Below are 24079 nucleotides of genomic sequence, written 5' to 3'. Positions count from 1 at the left end.
TTGTAATTTAATTTCTCTTTTTGAATACTTCTTGATTATTATAGTGTTATAATATTCCTTTATGACAAATAATACCACAGTTAGAGACCTATTAGGTTTAGTAGATTATCTTATTTTTAAAGCTAGCAGCAGAAACACCAGTAAATGCCACTGATGCAACATAATGCACTAAGCCAATTGTCTTTTGCAGCTCCCAGAAGCTTTGAATGAAACATATACATAAATGAAAAGTTATCTGTAGGATATTGATTGAATGCATATGCTTCCTGAAGGGGATTAAAAAGCAGTGACTTCATCTGGTGTTCATGGTTTGTTGCTTCCAAGTGCAGCCTCCCCCAGTTTTGGTCCTAAGAATCTTTCAAACTCTGGACAGCTTCAAGAGTTCAGGGAAGCAGGTGGACCATGTAAGTCTCCTAAGAGGGAGACGGTGCAGTAGCAGCAACAGAGAACTACTTCAGTTTGAGTTCATGGCTCAGTCAACATTTACTCTCTGGCTTTAATAATAAAGGAATGGATAAGGATTATATATATTCATGTAGGTGTTCATATTCTAGACGTTACCTTTTTCTCAACATAACACTGCCACCCTAAGTCGACATGGCAAACTAGTTGCTTATTCCCTCCTCCAGCCAATTCAGAACAACAATATTATTCATTTGGAATCATGTCTCTTTAATTTGGTCTCCACCAATTCCTGAGGGAAATATCTGCGCCATAAGCTGCTAAATGCTCCACTATGTTCACTACTTTGTTACAGAACTTTGTATTTCTGTCATGTTGTGCTGACCAGGTAGTGTACAGTGTTTTTAATGCTTGTTTGCTACAATTAAAACAAAAGTGATGAGATTGGGGAAAGACAAAAGCAGTTTGTTTAATTAGTGGAAAACCCCAAAAATCTGCTATAGTTTGCTATAAATCTCAACAGAACTGGGGAACTGCAGAGCTGGGTGATGAGTCTCTGAGTCAAACTCTTCTCATACAGTGAAGTGATCCATTATTAACGTGAAAATATTGATTATAGTTAGCCATTAGCCCCCATTACATAGTCATAGACAGGTTTTAAATATCAGAAGTGAGAAAAGATGGCGACCACTGTGATAAAACTCAGGTATGGCAACATGTCCTAGAATTGAAAGGAAACGTTTAGATTCAGTTTATTGTAATACAGCGTTCAATTTCATCATCTCGTCAGGTCATGATCCATCAAGTGTTACAGGCTCAGACACAACCACTCACTCCCAGCTCTGAATAGCAGCCGCCTGCTGTGCTTTGTACTCTGGGAGGAAATTTCAATCTTAGTTGAGATCCCATCAATTTCCAGTACATAGCTGAGATGGGAAGCAAAAAAATTGAAAGATTGGTTTTGAAGAATGCTTTGCAACTGGCTTAAGGATGAGAGATTTCTGCTTGTCCTCTAGGCCACTCCCACACAGGCACAGCATCAGCCTCATTCAGAGTGTGTTCATAATAATTATAATAAGAATAATTATAATAAGAATAATCTTTTTTATATATCACTTCTCGAAACACAAAATTAAAAAATATAAATGACAAAATAATGATTAATTGCAGAAATAATTTCCGATGGGTTTGGGCTAGATTATAGGTGCAAAGGGGCTTTATTAAAATGTAATAATAATAATACATTAAAGTGACTAAAATAATGAACAAGTTAAGAGCAAGGATAGCTTGAGAGCTTTAAATGAATGGATGTTTTAAGAAGTGACATATTCAATTCAGTATTCAGATTCCAAGCCTTGAGGAAGGTCACTTAACAAAATGTGTCCTTAAAATGCATTTAAAAGAGGATTGTGAGCTCGCTTCTAACAAGGCCCAGTCAACATTAGTGCACAACAGAGACTGTGGATTGTAAATATTATTGATCAGAGTTGAAGATGATGGATCAAACAATCTGTCACACCGTCTTTCCTTTCAACCACATACTTCAGAGTCACAGCTTTATCCAATTTTCTCCTGCATCCAGACTGTTCCTGTATTTGAAATAACCAGTTAGAATTGTAATTGTGCCAGAGACAGAAGTCCACGTTTCCAGATACTTTTGTGCAAATCAACACAATTAGCGAAAAATGAAATGAGAGTGATGTTGCATCGATTTAATAGGATAACAGGATGTCAAAGTAAAAGCATGTTTCAGTTTTCATCAGCTCAGTCCTTCTTCTTTTACACGGAGCGTTGCATTTGGGAGCGAGCGGCACAGTCTGTTTGTACTCCCACACTTTTGGCCGACATAAATAGAAATGGTGGTGGGAGCATTTTTGGGCCAAACTAACTATCAGCGTGCAGACTTATTGATTTTCTGTAGCAAGAGAGACACACAAAAAGCAGATCAGAGGGAACGACTGGGGCAACTGGAACGTCTAGCAAGGGCCTGAACATCTTTAAATGAGCATACGTTCCCAAAGACGCGCACATTACACATGCACTCACACTTTCTCCGAGATGAGGAACAGATGCCACCCTCTTCCTCGCTTTCTCTCATCTACAACCCACCCACTCCATACAAGATGTCCCACTTTCTGCGAGAAACCCACAAACAACTGTTTTCCTTCACACATGATACAGGCTGCCGAGGGTGGTACGTGTTTGTGTGTTTATGTGTGTGTGTGTGTGTGTGTGTGTGTGGTGCAGTCTGATAAACACAGGTGTAGGCTGGTGAATTCCTGCGTCCACACTGTGAGGTCTGCCTTATTGTGATCGTCAGACTTTGATTTCCTGCTCAAGGGGTTTTCTCATGCTTCAAATCATCTGCAAGCATTCAGTGCTCTGTGTAAACGTTTTAATGACGGATTGTTTGTCGGATATCTCCTCAGATCTTAAAAGTGATACTTGACCCAACATCTATCTACTTTTAGGATCAAATGGTTTACCCAGCACATGTCAGCTTGAAAGGTGGCCATTAAATATTTGGTTGTTTCTCATGCAGAGAACTAATTTCATTTGACCCGAGTGAGTTTTCATGGGGAGCTAAACTCTCCAACAACCGTGACATTTAGAGCGCAGGGTCACAAATAAAGCCTTTAAAGCAACCGGAGCTTCTCAATTAACAGTTTGTCTCACAGATCAAGGCCATGATGCACCAGTTCTAAGCTACAATTTGTCTGACGCTCAAAGATCCCCATCTACTGCATCACAATCCACTTCTCTGATCTCCATTAGTAGCTCACAGTGTTCAAAAACACGTAGTACCTCACTATTTCATCAAATTAGGTTCAAAACTAGTGTCCCAAGTAATAACTAAGCAGCTAACACTGTATTTGCTCTAACTGTATGTTTTCACAATAGAAGACAGTGAAACAACAAATTAGTTTATTTATCAGTGCCTACCAAAGGGATGTGATGTGATGTGGGATGTGACTGGTCATTATACTTACTTTAAATTAGTGGCAGATCGCCTTATTTTGGAAATATCCTGGAGATCAACAGGTAGATTGGGGCTAAACGTGAGGAGTCCAATTCATTTTTTGAATGGTGTTGTTTTGTTTTGCCATTTTGTCAAATATTTATATTACCATGAATGTTTACTATTCATGTTCAACACTTATTTGACGTTCAGCTGCAAAACTAAACATCAATATACTTCATATTAGGGCACGGTCACGCGTACTGTACACAAATGCAAACTGAATATTGGGGGTCAAAGTTCACCAAAGTTAAGCCACGCTGCAGATTGACCGAGCCACAGGAAGAAAATGTTTTATTCGCCCCTTCCATCACACAGATTGGAAGCAAATGCGAGGTGACACTTGCCACTGCTCCATTCACAAACATATACAAAGGGGACTCATAATACTGAATGAGAAACTAATGTTGAGGAAAGATCGATGAGACCCATTCAAAGTTTAGCTTCAGGTGGATATTGGACCAGGAAACCCAGTAGAATCTCATCTTTGTGAAACAGTATCTGAAATAAACCATAAAGATCCATGAGCCTCAGTTAAAGATAGAAGATAAAATCAAAACAAAGGAGGCAGAGCAAGAAGATAATTGAATCTCCCGTCTTGTATTTGCTGTGCCTCTTACTAAAGTCAAACTTTGCTTGTGTCCGGCACAGGCGTGACCATGAAGCTGATGGATGAGGTCGCCGGCATCGTGGCTGCTCGTCACTGCAACACCAACATCGTCACCGCCTCTGTGGACGCCATCAACTTCCACAGCAAGATCAAGAAAGGTGAATTAGAGAATCTATTCAGAGCTTGTGGTCACTGATACATAAAGATTGTCCTCAGTTTTGAAGAATACAAACCTCGCTGTGTCGGGTTGATACAAGAAGCTCTGTCCATTTTCCATGAAGCTGCTTTTTTAAACACAAGCGTAGTGCACTCTGTGAAACCACAATTAGAGGATAATGTGGAAAAACTCAGCAGTCCATAAATTCAGCCTTAACGCCGGTCACACTGTTTCTAATTGAGACCAGTTGTTTATTGTAGTTCTGTTGCTACATCTGGAAAGACACAACTTTGTTATGATTGAGGTATTTTCCATTACCGAGCTTTATCGCTGAGGTGTTATTCACTTTGAGAGAGGGAACGTTTCAGTAAACAAAAGTTATGATGTGTGATAAATGCCAAACGTTAAATATCACACTAGGGCCAATATACTCAATAGATTTTTAAATATATGTTGTTGTTGTTTATTTGTTTTAGGCACTTCACCTTACTCCAGTAATGGAAGGGAAAACTATTATTTTTCTATCTTCAAAGTGAACCACTGAAATACAGGTTTTTATTTGCAGTACAGTTTGGTTGTTGCCCAAACAAGGAACAAACAGAGCAGCTACACACCTATAGACAGAAAACACTGTTGATACAAAATCTTCTTTGGTCCTTTTATGGAATCTAAATATGCTAAAAAGGACTGAAAGCAGTTTCTTCAAAGATGGCGGAGAACAGCGGTGTGTTACATTCACATTACATCAGTGTTTGTGCTATCTGTTCCAGTGCTGGACATGATGTGATCCAGACATCCAGCTGTTATGATTATCTCAGGATATGATGTTAACAGGGGACTAGCTTCATCTCTCCCCATTGTTGAATTATGAAGTGGCAAGAATTTTTTTTTTGTACTGGCTGTCAGCTCAGCTCCGACTGCACTGCATGTACATCTCCTGACATTCTCCAGAGGGGCTTTATGTGAGAACGCAAATGTCCAATTCACAGAGTTTTTCCTGTTATTACATTATACGTTACGACCCGCCTCTGAGATTTCTGTGTTGTAATTTAATGGGTGAAAGTCCGAACCCAATGTGCACAAATTCTCCTGAGTTCATGTCAGAATATGGCTTGTGAGTTTCACTACCAGAAAACTGAAAATGAAAGACTTCAGTTTAGATCTATGTCCACATCTATCAGATGCTCCCTATCGCTCCAGCTATTGCCTCCTCCTTTCCTCTGGGTTCAGAAAGTGGTGACATGATTTGATCTGGCTTCCACTTTGACATATGTGTCGTGTCACTAGTAGATTTTCCAATTTGGTGAAGGAGTTCAGACAAACAGACTAAAAAAGATGTTCCTAGGAAAACAAGGATCAAGGAGTAAAAAACAAAGCCAGATGAAAACAGCTACTGCAGCAACTCTGCATGTATTCAGTCAATTTATGGTATGGTATTTTTCTCTGGATAATTTCTCTTGCTCGCTAAGTGCAGATAATATACATCATTTGAGATGTTTCCTCCACAGATCCAGCAGAGGTTGAAGTCAAACTGGTAAAAGGATCCAAACTATCTGCAGTTACTTTCCACAGAGTGTATTCTTAGCGCAGGCAGATGAATAAATAAATAAATATGCGATAAACAAACCATTAGAAGGCAGCAGACAATAGTAGGTTTTTAAGTCTACTCTTGGTCGTTGAGTCACACCATAGGTTCTGGCTCAGTTGTTCTAGATGTGGCTCACAGTCACTAAATGAAGCCTCGGCAGACTGTTTTCCTCTCATTCTTGGAAAAACAAGCAAGTTATTTCCAGAGGCTCCAAGAGGTGTTATGGTCTGGTGCAGACAGGACAGCAGTATGTACTGGTGCTAAGCTATTTAATGATTCATATACAGGCAGTTACATTTAGAATTCTGTCCTGTAAGACACTGGAGGCCAATATAAGGTCTGTGGATCTGCTGTGGTGTGTTCTCTTTCTAAACAAGGCATGTTGATGGACAGGAAAGTGTTACTTTAAAAATGTAAATGATCAGATCACCACAATGTCATGGCCGAAGAATCCTGCACATGATTGTCTAGTTTTTATAGTAGAAATATTAGAGAAATGAATCTCTAACAATTTATGGAAGACTGACCTCTACTGATCTACTTTCCAACCCTCACCTGTATGCTCAGGATCTTTGGGTAGTGACCAAAGGAACAAGGTCACTAGTACAAGTGGTTCAAATGAGTTATCTCCATCGGGTGGTTATGCCTTTGAGATAAGGTGAGGAGTTCAGAACCGCTGTTCCAGTCGCAGGAGGGCTGAGGGACGGGGTACACCCTGGACTGGTTGCCATCATATCACAGGGTTGACATATGGAGACAAACCGTTCACACTCACATTCACAATTGTATTGTCTCCTTGGACTGGGGGAGGAAGCATGAGAAAATCTATGCACACACGGGAAGAACAAGCAAACTCCATACATTCACACCAAAAATGATTGTGCTGTGAGGCGACAGTGGTAACCACTGCCCAACCAATACGCCTTTAAGAGATTGTAATTGCAATTCTGTATAATTTTACTATTAATTCCCTAATTTGTCCTCCCATTCAATTCCTCCTCACATGCCATTTGTCATTTTCTGTTCAGAGAATCTGTTTTGTCAACGCTGAAAGCTGTCAGGAGACCTGTCACACAAACATGTATACAGTGTGCCATGCAAATCATTTGGTGAGGACAGTTAATGTCTTTTGTGTTTGCAGCTGATAATCATCTTGTCTGCAGCACATTTCGAGTGAACTTTTCAAAACATTTGCTTTCTGTAAATGGTTTAAAACTTGACAAGCGGAGGCGTTGAGTCTGAAACATGTCACGCTGCCCTCACCTTTACAGCTTGTAAATCACTTGTTTATTAGACTCTTTCGTGTTTCTTCTCCGACACAGTGAAGTGATGCAAACTTTGCGAAAGGTAAAGAAACTGTGTTTGAACAGTCATGTGCATGATTCTGAACGGAGAATATGTCAGTGAGGTGCCGGCCAACGATGTGCCACAGTGCTCAGTCAGAGCCCTTCTCTTTTATTTATTACAGTAAAATGCCCACAGGTACAAAGACTGAGAAGAAAGGTAGAACACTTCAAAGTGTGAAAGTCAGATGAAAAGAGATTTGAGGGAGAGAGAAGAAAGTGCTCAATGTGAGAGAGAAAGTGTGGGAGAAGGAAATAAGTTGCAGAACTTGTGATGCATAATAAACTCGCAACGATATTCCTGTTTATTTATTTTAAATCAAATTTTATTGATCCAATCTGAATCCAGGTACAGCCGGGGTCCCTCTTTTTAGATTTTTCATGTTCATGAAAACGCAAATTCCAATTAGGAAGCCCTGGGAATACAGGAAAACTGCAAATAAAATATTAATCTTTGTCGATTTTGTTGGTCTTGTTTTCGCAGCCTGACCCAAACTCAAACTATAGCTATTATTGTCAGGTTTGGTTAGCAAGTGAACCCAGGATGCAGAGTTTAAACAAATGGTGTCCTTTTAAAAGGAAAATGTCCAACAGAAAAAAACAAACAAACAGAGGAATCTCACAAAAAAAGTCTAAACTGAAAAAACAACTAAGAGCACAGGGGAGAACACCAGGAACCTAAAGAGAGGATGCAGAGGAGGCGAGCACAGGAGACGAAGAATAACGTAAGGCATTAAGATAGGGAACTCAGAACCGACAAGGAGAAGCACAGAGACTCATATACACACACACAAGGAAAGCAGGGGCAATTGAACACAGCTGGAACACTAAGGACTGGTGCAGGCAATCACAAAGACAGGAAGTGAAGAAAGAAAACACACTAGGAGCAGGGCCTACACAATAAAACAGGAAATAGAACACAGGGAGTGGGAAAACCAGAGACACAGAAACAACAACACATACAAACATAAACACAAGGATATACATGAAACACAAGGAGGTACTAATAAACTGAAAACACTCTTCAAAAACAGGCAGAAACTAAACACTCAAAACCATGACAAAAATAGGAAATCTATAGCTCAAAGGTGTTACAGTCCCAGTTAAGTTTATTCAACATCAAGACCCGGCATGGACTCGCCTCACAGCAGATTAGCTGCATTAAACAGTTCCTCAGAGATCGGACTCAGACAGTTTTTCCTGTTGGCTTCAGAACAGCACAAATCCATGATCTACTTTCTGCATAAATCAATTATTAATCATGAAGGTCTTTTATAAAAAACACCCAAGAATAGCCTTGATGAGATCAGGGCTAATTCTGTTGGTGTAATGTCAGTGAGCAGAGCATGCTTCAATAATCCTAATTCATCTGCTCCTGAGCTAGTTAACCTGAATCTACAGGCTACTTAAGGTAACACAAAAACAGTTGAAGGGCTAGACAAGAAGAGAAAGAATAAATATTTCCAGTGGATGTGCTATTTTCACAAACTGCATCCAAATAACTGCAATGTTACTTTGCTATCCCTTATCCTGTTTTCTTATGCAACCATGCACCTCATAACCTCCTTAGAGTTGATGTGATTTCAGAACATCAAACTGATGAAGGGTGTGGATACCAGACCTAAGAGTCGGGCCAGGCCTTGACAAACATTTTGAAATGATATTTGGGTTTGGGCCGGATTCAGTGACGTTGGCGGGGCGTTCTTACTTCATTTTTCATGCTTCACCTGCCTGTAATTGGAGAAAACATTGGGCTCCGGCTTGGTTTAGACACAAAAACAGAATGGCTCTGCTAATTTTCTCTTGGTTTTGGTTTGATTCGGCCTGAAAAGTGTAGCCTGAGCCCTGCTCTATTCTGATAGAGGTGGGTACAAAAAATATATACTCTCCCAGTGCACAGAAAACTGCCTGAGGTCCTAGAGTTGAGGAGCTCATGTCCAGGACTTATTGGTTAGGTTTCTCACACACATATTGTGGACTGGACCCACTGGCATTCTTGAAAATATGGTTTGTTTGAAAACATTGTTTGTCAGAGCCATGGCTGTATGACAATAACTGTATACATGAATCCAAATGCTGCCGGTGGAGTCCGGGGAAAATCCGTCACTCAGGAACATCGCACTCCAAAATTTCCTGTCGTCCTTGTTTGCTTCTGTGTTTTGTGGCCAAGGACATGTGTACATCAGCATCTCGTTCTCAGACCTTTCTCTCCCGACCCTTACACGCTCCGGGAAGGTTTTACAAATATGAAACCTCAACATAATAATTCCCCTTGTTTGATGTTTTCTGTCAACTCTTTTTTAAATGGAAGTCTATGGGGGAAATATGGTTGGTTGAGCACAGCCAGAGAAAAAGAGCAGAACGTTTTTTTCCTGTGGAAGTAAAAGTTCACAGGATGTATGCTCACACTCTGGTTTTTGAAGGGGTGCCAAAGGAAGTCTGTTGAAAGAGATGTAACCGAGGCTGGTAACACACCAGATTTTGTAACAGTGTGACATTTTCCACACTTGTGTGTGTTAATAAGACTAAGGATTTTCCAAATCTTTCCATTATTGTTTTGATGCAATTATATGTTGAGATCATTCTTAAAAATAAGTTCCTTTAAACAAACCATATATTAAAAACGAATCATCTCTGATGTCTGGTTAAGGCCAATTTAAGATTACGCAAAATAAAACTACTTGGTCTGATTATTAAATACATATAAAATAACAAGCTTATAGGCAGTACAGTGAAAACAAACACTTCATCATCCTCTCTTTTGTGGTAGTACATTACAAAGAGAGTAGGCTCCAGCCATTGACAGTAAGAACTTTCATATCAGGAAAACGTTTGAACCATTTGACGGTCAGTGCTGTCATTCAACAGTCTTCAAACTGCCATGCATTTTCTGCATAAGTACAAGAGCTCCGGACAACAACCATGTATAGTTCCTGTAGCAACCGTTCCCAAAACGTCAGAGTAGTTAGCAACAACATATTCCGATAAAAGCCCTTTATTCACTTATGCATCTTTTATTATTTAAGACAAAGACTGTTTTAAAAAAAGTCTCTGTCTTATTCTGGAGGTCTGTCTCAGATGGCAGGGATAACACCTTCTCTCACTGTCGCTATGGCAACAGCAGTAATAATACAGTACAGACTCATGAAAGGGAATAAGGAAACAGATCAGTTTGGCCCGGTACTATTACTGGACTTTTTTTTTCTCCATATCCCTGCAGTGACTAAAGGAGAGAACCAGTCTTTTTTCATGATTGAAACATTGGATGAATTTCAATGAATCTCAGGTTGAAATCCGCAGCAGTGGAAATGACATGTCCTCTGAATTTATGTTAACAAACATTGATCTCTTTGAAAAGGTTTTAGTCAAATGCAGCTTCACTTTCCTCTTCTATTTGAGCACAAAAAAGAAGATCCTGCTTTGTATTAATCTAAAAAGTGAAGGACAGATCAACTGGCTTTAGTTTGAGTCTGAGTGGAAAAAGACTTCAACAGGTTCATGATGCAACAATGTGAAGTCAGTTGCAGTAGCACATGTTAAAGTTTCCTCAGTCGACAACCTACCAGCTAACTTCATGTTCAGTTTGTGCTCAAAACAAAGACACAACCTGATAACTTTTGTACAACTTTTCCTTTTATATCCTAAAAAGCTTTAATTAACACAACAAAATTAAATTCCTGTCGCTGGCTCAAGGACAGAGCTGCTTGAATCAAATAAAGATTTTTGAGCATAGAGTCACACATTGGAAATGTTAAAATATGAAATTGATGATATTCTTCCTCTTCCCTCCAAGGCTGCGTGGTGACGGTGACTGGGCGTCTCACATTTGTCAGTAACAAGTCAATGGAAATACAAGTGATCGTAGACGCTTCCCCGCTGATGGAAGAAGAAAAAGGGAAATATCACGCGGTGTCCGCCTTCTTCACCTTCATCTCGTTGGACAAGTACAACAGGGCCCTCCCTGTTCCTCCTCTAAAGGTCGGTACCATCTAGGCTGTGCACTCTGGAGTTTATTAAAAGCTGAATGTTGAATAAATTTGATCCTTTATATAATATCATGTCCAAATTCAGACTAAGTACATTAACACAGGCCATTTAAACAGATCAAGAGTGAAATATGGATTTTTTTTATCCCAGACAAGTCTGGTGTACCCTAAAACCCTCCTTTCTTACATCCCCACCTTTTAATGATGAAAAGATTCGGCCATGGATTTTTATCATGCTTTTATCTCTTATTTGTCCTTACAGTAACATTGCTTTAGTCAGTCACACTTTTGGAGCGCTCACAGCATGAGAGACACCGTTATTTTCTAATCCTGCCTATTAGCGTATTTTCAGAACATTGAATTCTTTGCTGCGTCTACGCTCGGCCCATAAGCACAAGGGGCTTAATGCTAATATCCCCACCGACATCCCGAGATGGCAATGTGTGGATGACTCAGCACTTGTTTTGCAGATGTAAAGTGTGTATGTTTACCTGCAGGAGAGGGGACGCCTGCTGTTTGATCTGCCCTCTCAGCACCCGATGCTTCCAAACCCTGTTTATATGCAAACACTGTATGCACTGGCCATCTGTTTAAATCAGCACATTAAATTAAATTATTTCCTGGCACCGCTCGCGCACCCTAAATGTCTCTGTGATGGTCCCTTTAAAAACTCATCCAGCTTATGCATGAGATGATGTCAGCTTGTCAGTGAGTGGGGATGTGACAGGAGAAGAGCGTTTTAAATGTTATTTCTATCGCTAAATAAAGGATTTAGTAGATTGCATTTTATTTAACATCAGGTCTTATTCTATTTCACTGATAATAACAATCACTTCATATTTTGAATTGACAACTAATATAATCGGTTTAATTTAGCCGTTTCTTGCTCAGTTGAATGTTTTGTTTGCTTCCCTGCACAACATATGAATCTGTGTGTGGATATAATGAATTGATATGATTAGCTTTGCATTTGAGTCAAGCAAAATCCATGAAAATGGCTTCAGCCGAGTTGGCATCTTCAGAAATGTGACAGACCAATAGCAGGTTGCACTCTTGTACAAAATGCACCTTGGCTAATCATTAAACTTTAAGTATGGGGCAGCGTGTATGCCAGGGAAGTGCATTGAAAGTGAATACGATAAGTTAAGAATAAAGCTGTTTCGTGGGAGGAACCTGCATATTTTCTCCTGCCTCAACCTAAATAATGTCCCACTAAGTTTAAAGTGAAACAAGCATAATAAGAAACTTGGATGAAGAATGACAAGCTTGGCTGAGAGTGAATTGGGGAAAAATGGTCGTTATAAATGCCATCGAGCGCTACCCTGACCCTGCTCACCTTAATTATTCATGTTCTCATACATGTAAAGGTGCAACATCAGCGTTTAAAACCATGACACGTCTATTTTGGAGATAAAATTAGGATCAAATCCATGTCCTGCTGGTCAGCCTTTTCTGAAGTGCCTGTGCGTTTTCCTCATTACCATTTCACAAAAAAACCACGTTGGGCTCGTCTATTGTCCGCCTCCCTCTTCGAATTCATTACCTGCGTATCCATCTTGCACAAGCTGCTCTTAGCTTCTCTGATATTGACAGAGAGTTCATGTGATGATTAGAGTCATTGTAATTTCTCTGCTCACCTCAATTTTATGAAAAGAAAAATTTAAAAATCTCTTAGTGATGTTAATAATTCATCCTCAATGCTATAAATGGAAATCTAAATGGAGCCCCGGGCTGCCAAGGGCTCTGATGTAGCATGTCAGATAAACAAGGGCAGGAATCGAGAAGTGTGCGTGTGTGCGTGCGTGTGCGTGTGTGTGTGTGTGTGTGTGTGTGTGTGTGTCTGAGAAAGAGAGAAAATATTGGACAGGGATACAATATAGACAGACTTGTGTGTCAGAGGAAGACAAATAGAGCTCCTCCTTGTGCAGGTCTGTACGTGTTCGAGAGGGCTGTGTGTGTGTGGATGTGCACGTGCTTGAACAGATCACTGAGCACAAATGCATGTGTTTATTTATATGAGTGAGAGAAGGATGGCAAGGCTCAATCAAGGCTATTTCTGGCTTCGTAACTATTTACCGAGAGCTTAAACATGGGATAAGGTTGACTCAACATGAGGGGGGGGGGCAATAAACATATTTATGGATGTCAGTTCCTCAGTGTGGGTAGAGGAAATGTGTCGCATGCAGGAAAAAGGGTTTAACACGTCAATCTAATCAACACCTGGATTTCCTTGAGCAGTGGAGATGGCACAGTGACGGAGGGAAACACAAAGATGACACTAATTTGCCTCGTCAGCCAGATGATAGCAAGTTGAGTAAAGCGGAGAAATGTTTAGCCTCCCTTTACTTGTAATTTTACCCCGGGCCGATACTACACTCTGTAACACGTTTTGTTCTAATTTGGGAAATGCATGAACGACCAACAGCAAAACAGTGTATTTTCCCAAAAACGTCTAGTGAAAAACAATCACCGTCATTTTCTCTGCCTTCGAAGTACAATAGTTGCTGTTTCTATGACAACAAAAAGTTTCCTCAAAGATCATCTTCCAGAGAACAAGAATTTCCTCCTCTGTGTTATCATGACAACATGGCTGATTACTCACAGCCCATAGCTTCGCATTAACACTGGAAAAGGTAGGAAATATCTAAACTGGCTCACAGCACAAACTCTGTCAAACCAGCACTCAGCGGTGATCAAATGACAAACTGCAGTGGTACAAAGGTCAAGTGCCCATTCCAAGGCTAGAGAAAGTCACTGTGCCTTCTGACATCCTCACGTAACCACAAGATGGCGTTTTCACATTTAGCTTTTTTACAGTGATTATATTAACAAAGGTTTAACATGTTAAAAGTAGGGAAACTATCTTCCGACAAGGAAAATATAACTCTTTATTCTTTTCATTAGCCTTTAATCACCTGAAATTAAGAATTGTTGGTTTTTGTTATAGAATGAGCCTTTTCAATCAGAGGGCCGATCGTCTAAGTCAGCCATATTGCCCAGTCATATTTCTACAGTAGCCTAGAACGGAAAAACAAAACACTGGCTCTAAACCTTTTGCCATTTATTACTTGGCCTGATAACCATCAGCTTCTCGGAAAGGCTGGGTAGAAGGATTATTAAGTTGGTTGCAATGTGCATGTTTACCACTAGATGCCACTAAATCCTTCACAACCAACCTGAAGTTTGTGTGCTGCTATGCTAAGCTTACTACTGCCAATACTGATGTAGCTAATTATTAAGCATACAGACAGAAGTATTTCATTTCTCGTCTGACAAAGAACTAAGAAAGTGCAGTACAAAACGTTCTTGAAAGGTCGTGGTATTTTATCTTGAACGATTTTATAAAACTGCATTTTCCCTTTCCCTCCTCCTACTTCTCCATTTCCGATCAAGCTGATGTGAACATATCCGTTCACATTGACAAAAGAGGATGTTTTACACAGGACACATCTGTTTGCACATGTTATTCTCTAACCATTTCAGATGACCAGCCCAAGTCGTCTCCTCCTCTTCTTTATTCAGAATTTAATATCTTATCTCTGTTTAACTAGCACCCTTGGACTTGAACACAAAAACATCCCCGAAAGCTAAAAATAAATGTCGGACTTTCTCTGATGATACAGTGTGGCAGATTTTGCTCCAGTTGCATTCTATAAATATCTTGAAGGAAAATAGCTGAAGCTATTTTTGACAGCAGGTACTTTTCCCTGATTCTCTCATTCTGGCTTTCTCTCAAGTGAGCCTGCTGCGTTGACTATCTTTAGATTTCCCTGTTTTTGCTCAGCGGGGGGGCTGGCGGTTAGGGACACTCTCTCTCTCTCTCTCTCTCTCTCTCTCTCTCTCTCTCTCTCTCTCTCTCTCTCTCTCTCTCTCTCTCTCTCTCTCTCTCTCTCTCTATGTGTGTCTGTGTGTGTGTGTATGTGGGGGGTTGTAGATGAGCTGTCACTAATGTTAGCATACTGTGGGTACTGCTGAAGTGGGGAAAGAGGACAGCATGAGCAGAGGGGAGGATATCAGGGGGATGCTTCGCCTCTCGGCAGCAGTACCCTTGAAAAGTACTGAAATAATATATGTGCAGGCTGGGCCCAGGGTAGATGTAATCGAAAATGCCTGAAGGCACCTAAGGCCGTCGTGTTTTTGGGGATTATTTGTAAGGGTTAGCCGTTGCCTAAAGGTTAGAAAAAAGAGGCTCGTTACCAGGAGCTTTGCACTTTGAATCCTTTTCCAAGGCAAAGTGAATGCCAGCTGGTGGTGGGAGAATGTGTCCACTGGACAGAAAACAAGTGTGGATGTGTGTTATGTTATGAATGAAAAGCCCAAAATCCATATAAAGGCTGAAACAACGATAATCAGTGAAAAAATTATTTGTAAACATTCAATATAGGTTTGGTCCTCCTCACGTATTGCTTTTCCTCACCATCCGTCATTCTTGTTTCATAATATCTCTTCCCCCTGCCGTCTTTTAATCATCCCTTCATCTCCCCCTTCTTCCTCTTCCTCTTCCTCCATCTCCCCCCTCTTCGCTGACAGAGGCTCAGCTGGCCTCCCTTGACACAAAAACAAGCCTGGTTGTCATGGCAACCCCACCGTAGTCCACACGAAGTGATGTACATTTATTTTTAGACGAATCCCATTCAAGACAATCACCAACGGGTTAACAGGTACACACTCGTGCCAGAGTAGCAGATATTTCTTCCACTGTAGAAATCCGAGGCATGACACAGGGAACAAACTGACATTTGTCCTAGACATAGTGCTTCAGTGCCTGAATCTGTCAAGGATGGTTAATTTTTCATTATGCCTTATTCATGAATATGCATAAAAAGCCTTCCGTGTTCCATTTTCATGGCCCAAACTAAATTGCTTCCATTTGTTACGCTCTTTTGTGAGGAAATGCAAACCTGGCATGATCAATTGTGAAGGTGTATATAATTCACATCCATACAGCAACCTACTTTTCACCCTAATAAAAATAACACATGTACAAGTTTTATTAATCAATCTTTTTTAGTTTGTTTAATCTCATCCAGTTCTGGGTTAATTGTGTATTTCTTACATATCCCTTTACCCATTACTCAGTAAAATATGTTTTGCGTGTGGAGACTTCATCCAACTTTCATTTATCTATTACTTTTCATATACTATGTAAAAATGAAATATGAAACAAATCTACACCAGTCCACACTGTATATAAAGATTGATGATGTGGCTGTTCCCCAAAAGTGAAGCCAAAGCATCTCAATGGTGGCTGGCTGCAGTATAGATCATAAATCCTACCACATCCATGTAGGCAGATGGGACATGGATCTGTAATTGTAGGTAGTTCTTATCAGAATGAGACGTTTGTTCAAGTGTCAATTATATGGTAAAGTTTGGTTATAATTGGTTAGTCGATACTATAGAAACGGGGGGAGACGTCCTGATTTGTCTAGCTGCCTCCGTTCCATTCTCCGCTGCGTTGGCAGCGTTGATATCTGGCATATTTCAGCTTCACTTCTGGATAGTGTGAGGAAAACACATTGTCCAACTATGTATACATATACAAATAACAGTGATAAAACTACTTGTTGGTCATAACAATGGAAAGTATATATATAGTTTATTTTTAGTGTTCACTCGTTTTAGTGTGAAATTTATAAAGTGATGAAGACCGGTTTAATGATAGTTAACTGACTAACCTAAAATATTAATCCTGATGGATCTGAGGGATGTGTGGAAAGAGGTCCTTTCAGCAGAAATTTGTCTAATGTCTACAAATGAAACACCTTTCAGTTTTGGCTAAAATGTTGTCGCTTGTGCATGAGTGTATCTCCGTATTTCACACAAACATATAGTGTAGGTTATTCCAGATGGGTGTTCTTTTTCCTTTTCTTTTCCTTCCTCCTCTTCTCATTTCTTTCGAGCTACTTGCTTACAGCTCAGTGGTACTTTCAAGACTCTGGCATTTGGCAGTGCCACTGATGCCCTGTGTGCCCACTCTAATAACAGCTTGTGCCAGCACTGAGGATCCCCTCTGGCATTTTGCTGGCGTTGTCTGAGCGAGTCACTTTTACAAACCTTGTCCATGTTCCAAGTTTACACCGTTCGGTTTGTCACACTCCATCTGACTGTTCACCTAACGAGTGACCAGCATGCCAGGTGAAGCAGCTGTTTGTCGTGGCTCTTTGACCTGATTAGCCAAAGTGCTAAGGTCGGACTTTGTCTCAGTTCCTTGTGGACGACATTTAGAATTGAATTTGATATTTTCCTGTGCAATCAGAACAGATGACATTTCGGTTTTCATGAGATCTGGTACAGACCTTTATTTCCTCCATGATCCATACATGACTGTAGACTCCTATTTGTCTTTAATCATTATAAGATTTGTGTTTTTTTTTTGTGGCAGATTTGCCTTCACTTGACAGAAGCAAAAGACCTTTTAAATGTATTGTATTATCTCTTCACTCCTTGTCATGCATGGTTCAACTGATTCTGAATGAGTACAACAGCCATAAAATAAAGTATGCCAAATTAAATATTTCATTTAAAATCAAGAGATAATTCCCAAATAAGTGTAATCTGCCTTCAGTCTTAGACAGATGCAATGGAGCTATGAAGCAGTGTGTCTGAAGTATGAATTATTAATAAAATCATAGTACCTGTGGTATTGTAATTGCAACATAATTATCAATATTTTAAAACGTTTGGTAGCCTGTAATTTGAAACACAAAGGGAATAGAAATAAACCCGTAAAACAAGCATGAGTGCTTTTGGGGATGTTGACAGGTTCTGCATCAGAGTCACCAGTAGGAGCTGATGATCCTGCATAATCACAGTTATTAGAACGGGGCCACTGTGGGAATACCAATTACATAGGGACACCAAAAGGACATTTGGAGCATGGCATTGAATTGTCTCATTGAGTTATGCAAATGTGATCCACATTAGCATAAACATATGCATGTGCAGTCTAGCAGTAATGCGCTCATAACACAAGCAAGGCAAATAATGTGTCCACACAGAGATACACATGTACAAAAAGGTATAGGAACGTCAGTATTAAGTGTAGATGTTATATCACTGAAATTATGGTTCACTCATCTCCAGCCATTATAGACATGAGCAATATAACAGATTTAAATATTTTCTCTATAGGACAGGTTGAATCACATTATAATGCTGGTGTGAAACATTTAGGTCTGTTGTCAGATTTGACTCCAGGGAGACAAAGGGCTGAAGAACAGCATATGGAAATATTTTCGGGGTACATATTATGTTCATATTCACGTTCATAATAAGGATTAAATGCTCTTATGTTCAGAAAACCCATCACTTTCCTCATATTGTTCTTTGCTGCAGCCCCTTTTTTTCGTCCTCTTGGTTGTAGCTCCTGTCTCTTTAAGGCCCCTCTCCAGATTAAACCCATCTGCTATGATTGGCCGCTAGCCCACAGAAATTACGGCCTCCACTCTCGCTTTACCTAGCTTTGTTTCGGGGTGTGCCAGACTAGCAACTGTAAGCGTACATGATGCTAATGTGCGGCAGAGTGGTAATGATATGAGGCATCTGCGGAATGGTTCAGAAGTAGCAGGAGCTTCAGTAGCAGTGGATTCTGTCAGAGAGACGAGCTCCATTCAGGACTGACTTTGGGCTTTTGAACTTCGCAAACATATTAAAACCTATAAAACCTACTATAGAGGAAACATAAGAACTGAAAAATCATCCTTTACTATAAAAATGTATAATGAGCCAGTCAAAATAAACCTCATTAAAGCCCAGGTAACACCAGGTTATCTATAGTCTATAGTTGTTATGACTCCGTTTGTCATTCAAACAATCACACTCTCATTTCGTCCATTGTGTAGACAGAGCACCATATCTTCTACAGTTATGAATTGTCATTCTTAATTAGCAGTAGTCAGGTGTACAGTTTATATGAACTGTTTTGTTCATTAAATCCATCTCAAGTTGTATATCAGTATAGTTCAATTTAATAATAGGTCCTCATGGGCCTGAGTGACAGAGGGAAAGGGGATACAAGGTTCAAAGAACCCGAAGAAACTGTTTATAATTAAATTCTACCTCTTCCATCTGCGTATCACTACCTTGTGGGCTTTCATTTAGACAATACATTATGTCTTTGTATTTTGATTTCCATTTAACTTCTTGTTGCATCGATTTGCAGTCCAGTCTTGTTGCACCTATTTATTGACCCATACCTTATCTTTCCACCAAGATTAGTGGTAATCCCAAACAAACCGATGTTATAATAACCTCCTTGGTGAAGGTAATCGATAGATCAATAATAATTTAACCATCATGACTTTGAACTGATCCAAAAGTAATCTCATAATGATGTGGTTACATGGCTGCAGTCTCTTGTCAGTCTCTATTTTACTTTTTATTTTTCTCCTTCATGTATTTGCTGTGTGACTGAACACAGTCAGGTTGTATCTTTCACTAGAACAAGATTCCACCGTTCTTGTCTCGTACTTTTGAATGAGCAAATTAATTTCAGATTTTTTAAATCAGCTTTTGTGTTCATGTAAATGTCAATTAGGTAAATACTGGAGCTTTGGTGAAACTTTCTCTCTCTCTTTTTTTTTTGTTGCTTTTGAAGTCAATGAACTGGAATCATCCATTACTTTCAGATGAATGGCAAAAGCTAAATTGACTGAGCAGTATGTTGACTGTTATATAACCAGCACACAGCAAACACACCAATACCACAGCTGTAAACTCCTGAACCTGCTTCAGTCTCATTGGTGTGTTTGTAGCTCAGCCCCACTATTTTAAGGATCTCAGCACATTTGTGTTGTGACCCCCGGGCTCGTCTCTGGGAGGACTTTTATTTTGTCATATTTGTTACCACCCTGCTCTCTCCATCAAGTCAAGGTGCCATCTGACAGCTTGCTGCTGTGTGGCAGGTGCTCTGGAGTCTGCCAACCACCTGGTGTGTCGCAGCATAGAGCTTCTATCTCAACACAACATTAACACTACATGCTCGCCTAATGTATACTTTACATACAAACACGAACATATATATATGGTCACAGCAACCTCCCGTGCTCCTGAAGAACACTGCACAGGTGATGTGTAGTGGAAAGTGGGTAGCACCATGAAACTTAGTGTTGACACTGTCACTGGTGGTGGTATTTGTTGTTTAAGTTGCACAGTTGCCAGGCAATCTTATTAAACTGTGCAGGCTAGCAAGTGCCTCCTCGCATGAATCAGAGCTATGTCAAGCTATGTGAAGGAAAAAGAGGGAATTTGTTCTTCACAGGCTTGAAAGTGTTTCTCAGGATTAATACAGGAGAGTAAAAGGGATTCATCACATCTGTAAATCCAGCGGGGTATCCCAGATTCCCCATTTCTGAAGCTGCATCTTGTATAATGCAAACAATGTGGAAGTTGATGATGATGATGATGATGATGATGATGATGCTACAGTATGGATCAATAGTACAGCTGAAAACACCAGGATCCATCCAGAAGGGAGCTGTGAAAACCCACATCTAGTTTTATGGAAGATTTGACCATAATATGCGATAAGTTACCGAAAAGTGTAAGAACTATTTTTGGAGAATCTTTGCAAATTTCATGCAATCATGGAAAGATTAACAGACGACTGACTGACTGGAGATTTTGATGGCGGTTTTGTCTAATATGTTGAGGAAATGCAGCGATATAATTTAAAATGTGTCCTGCAAATTTCTTGCGAATCAACACATGCGCTTATCCTTGAGTGTCGAGGGAGGAGCTGGTGCCAATCCCAGGTCCCAAAAGGCAGGGCACACCCTGAACAGGTCACCAGCGTATTGCAAGGCTGACGTACAATGGCTACGTTTCGTTTGAAACAGCATTTGCTGGTTGTTGCACAGAGAGCAAGGCTACAAACAGGAAGTGGCAATGACAAAAAGTAATAGCAAGGATTTGTAGAATTTATATGCACAACAGTGTCAGCAACACTTGTAATTGATTATCAATGCTGCACTCAAATCAGAACGCCAAAAATACCAAAAAGCTGCCCAGGAGTTTTCAGACTCAGTTTAGGGAGGCAGCATTTCCAAACTTTTCAGCCTTAAGGTTGATTTATAGTCGAGTTTTACGCACGCACGCATGCACGCAAGACACGCAACACGCCCCTCGCGTGCCCTCTAGCGACTTGCGTGTGTCCGCCAATTTTTCTAACTAGACGACAAAGCGACGCGAGCCTCAAGCAGCCTGCAGGTTTGTGATTGGTCTACTTACTACATCCCGTCCGGAGTCTTTCCGGTTTCATGCCCCATAATACCAGCAGAAATCACGGAAGATTTAGAAGAACGAATATGGACCAAATAGATGAGCACTTGGCAGAAGAGATCCGAAAGTATGACCACTTGTATAACCCGTCACTGACTGGCAGATTTGTCCGCCAGAAATAGGCTATGAGGAGCCGGAGTGGCGATGTAAATAAACAGTCGACGAAGAAGAAGACGTCTCTTCTTTGTGTGTTTTGTCTGCGACAAAACACGTTACTCCGCCTAGTGTTCTGGCGGTGAATTGCGTTGCAACACGCGCAACACGTTAGAGAAGCATAAACCAAAACGAGTCCGTCGATGCAGCTGCGTGGCCTTCCACGGTTGCAGTCGCAGGACTATAATTCGGCCTTTAGCGCCTCAAAAACTGTGTCGATGCCACGCGTATTTGTAGCAGAGTTTTCATACGAAAATGTAGTGGTGTGGATGTAGCCGCAGACAAACAATCATTCACACTCACATTCATACCTATGGTCAAGTTAGAGTCTCAAATTAACTTAACCCTAATCTGCATGTCTTTAAACTGTGAGAGGAAGCCAGACTACTTAGCGATATCCCACAGACACAGGGAGAACATGTAAACTCCACACGGAAAGATCCCAGCCATGCTGGGATTCGAACCAGAGTGGTTTTGCTATACTATACAATACACAATGCTGAGCCTCTCCAAGACTCAATCAATCATTCTGCACATCACTAAGGAGATCAATGAGTAATACAATACACTGGGAAATTGCATGAGTGCTTCATGCTCAATGGTTTTATCTTGACTTTTCCGGTTCCTATCATTCCGTTGTGTAATGTGTGTAACTGAAGAATGTGTCTGAAAACACGTGTTTTTGTCCTTTTGCTTGTTTCTCAGATCAAAGGAGAGGAGGAGCAGAGAAGTTTTGAAGAGGGCAACGCACGTTACCTCCACAACAAAGCAAAGAGACTTGCAGTGAAGGAGAACCAGCAGTGACGCTGCTGTGTAGCACGCAATTCAACGCCTGCTACAATAGTTTATTAACCCCACACAACACAACGTAGCGTATGAAGGAAATAAAATAACCCTCTCTACCGTTCTGTAACTGTAGCCTCCTGTTAAACCTGAACCTGTGATAATTTTCAGCTGTGCTACACACCAAAGCTTCCATATACAGTTGTTTACATATACATAAAAGAGAGAGGGGAGATTTTTAAAGATGTATGGAGACTATTTATGAACACTTTCCATGCAAAGTGACAGTCTGACTGTAAATGTAGAAGTAAGAGCTCTATTTTGTGTTAAGCAGATTATTTTCAATGACGACTTCATGATTTGTGCAAAGAGATGGTCTGAGAAGGAAAATGATGAATAAGTGAGTGAATAATAATGAATAAAAGATCCAAGCGTGAGTCTGGGGCTCTCTCCTTGTGTCCTTGATGGTTTGATGATGAGGATGACGATGATGTCATTGTCTTGGGCATGCCTCGGCTGAGAGGGCCCACGCTTTTCATCTTTTCACCACTGTGTCTTTCACATAGAAATCAGGGGAGCTCAGGGGCTTTGACTCAACTCGCATCTCTCCCACGCCTGCCCGCCCTCCCTCCCCCTGATTTCCTCTCCGCCTGTCTGTCACACTCTCGCTCCAACATTCGCTCTGCCTCACCTCGCTCCCCTTCCCTTCTCCCGGTTACTGTCACGTCCTCGTCCGTCTCCATTCTCTCCCAATGTCACTCTCTTGCTCCTCTCGTTTACTCTGTTTGTCCCTCTGTCTCCTCTGTTCTTCTCCCTGCCTGACTCTCTTTGTCTCCAGTTTGGATGTGAGGACTCCTCACAGCCTGATAGGAGCCAGGTTGGGGGGGCGGAAAACTATCAGTATGTTAATCGTTCTCTACGGAAAGATCCGGACAGTGAATTGAGGTCGGCAGCAGCAGCCGGTGAAAAATCAATATACATATGGACCAAAATGGCGGTGATTAATGACCTGACATAAAAACTCCTGTTTAAATATTTATCAGGATTGGTTTATCATTTGTGTACCCAGAACACTGTTAAGACTTCAATCGGATTCAGCAGGGGGTGGAGTTAGGTTTCAACCATATGCAAGAGGTTAAAAGGACGAATGTGAAATCAAAGTGAACTGAAAAGAATATGAAGAACAGAGCCGCACACAGGTTTAAACCTCATCAGAATGTATTTTTGTTTGGACCCTTTAGTCGTCTGTGCGCTGTTTGTCTGACAAAGACAGAATCTGATTTGTCATTGGATCTTGAAGGTTACTGTTTTTTTCGTGAGACCCTCAAACACAATATGTGTGCTTTTCATTTCCCGTATGAAAATAAAGTTAGGCTGAGGCTGCACTGGGAGAATATATCTATTTTTAACCTCATTGAAGTCGAGGCATCTGGTGGGTGAAGGAGAAAACGGGGAGACAGAATCCATCTTAGATGGTAAGATTGGACTTATGAGAATGTTGCTCATCTTGATGTGCAACATCAGATTCCTCCTGGTTTTAAACATTCAGAAATTAGTCTAATTTCTCATCATTCCGCACGGGGTTAATTACTGTCTGTGGCCATTTCGGCTGGCAGCAGCTGGCTTTTATACGTAGAGACACAATATGGTAACCATGGTTACATATGTGGAAGAACAGACTTGGAATAGAAGAGATGACATTATCAGAAATAGATGTTTCTCTCACTAAAAAGATGGAATCGCTTTAAATCGCATCA

At 40.6% G+C, this 24079-nt stretch overlaps 1 protein-coding gene across 1 annotated transcript in view; it reads left to right on the top strand.

The window, feature by feature from the left end:
* acot7 (acyl-CoA thioesterase 7) overlaps positions 1 to 22759 on the top strand; it is a 45568-nt gene extending 22809 nt beyond the window's left edge. The window contains exons 7-9 of the mRNA XM_053425237.1: positions 4073 to 4189; positions 10913 to 11097; positions 22245 to 22759. Coding sequence (XP_053281212.1) covers positions 4073 to 4189; positions 10913 to 11097; positions 22245 to 22343 — 401 coding nt within the window. The 3' untranslated portion in view covers positions 22344 to 22759. The remainder of the gene's footprint in view (positions 1 to 4072; positions 4190 to 10912; positions 11098 to 22244) is intronic.
* The last annotated feature ends 1320 nt before the right edge of the window (positions 22760 to 24079 follow it).

Source organism: Pleuronectes platessa, chromosome 6, assembly GCF_947347685.1.
Source record: "Pleuronectes platessa chromosome 6, fPlePla1.1, whole genome shotgun sequence".
NCBI classification, from domain to species: domain Eukaryota; kingdom Metazoa; phylum Chordata; class Actinopteri; order Pleuronectiformes; family Pleuronectidae; genus Pleuronectes; species Pleuronectes platessa.
This window is presented reverse-complemented; position numbering and strand designations above follow the sequence as displayed.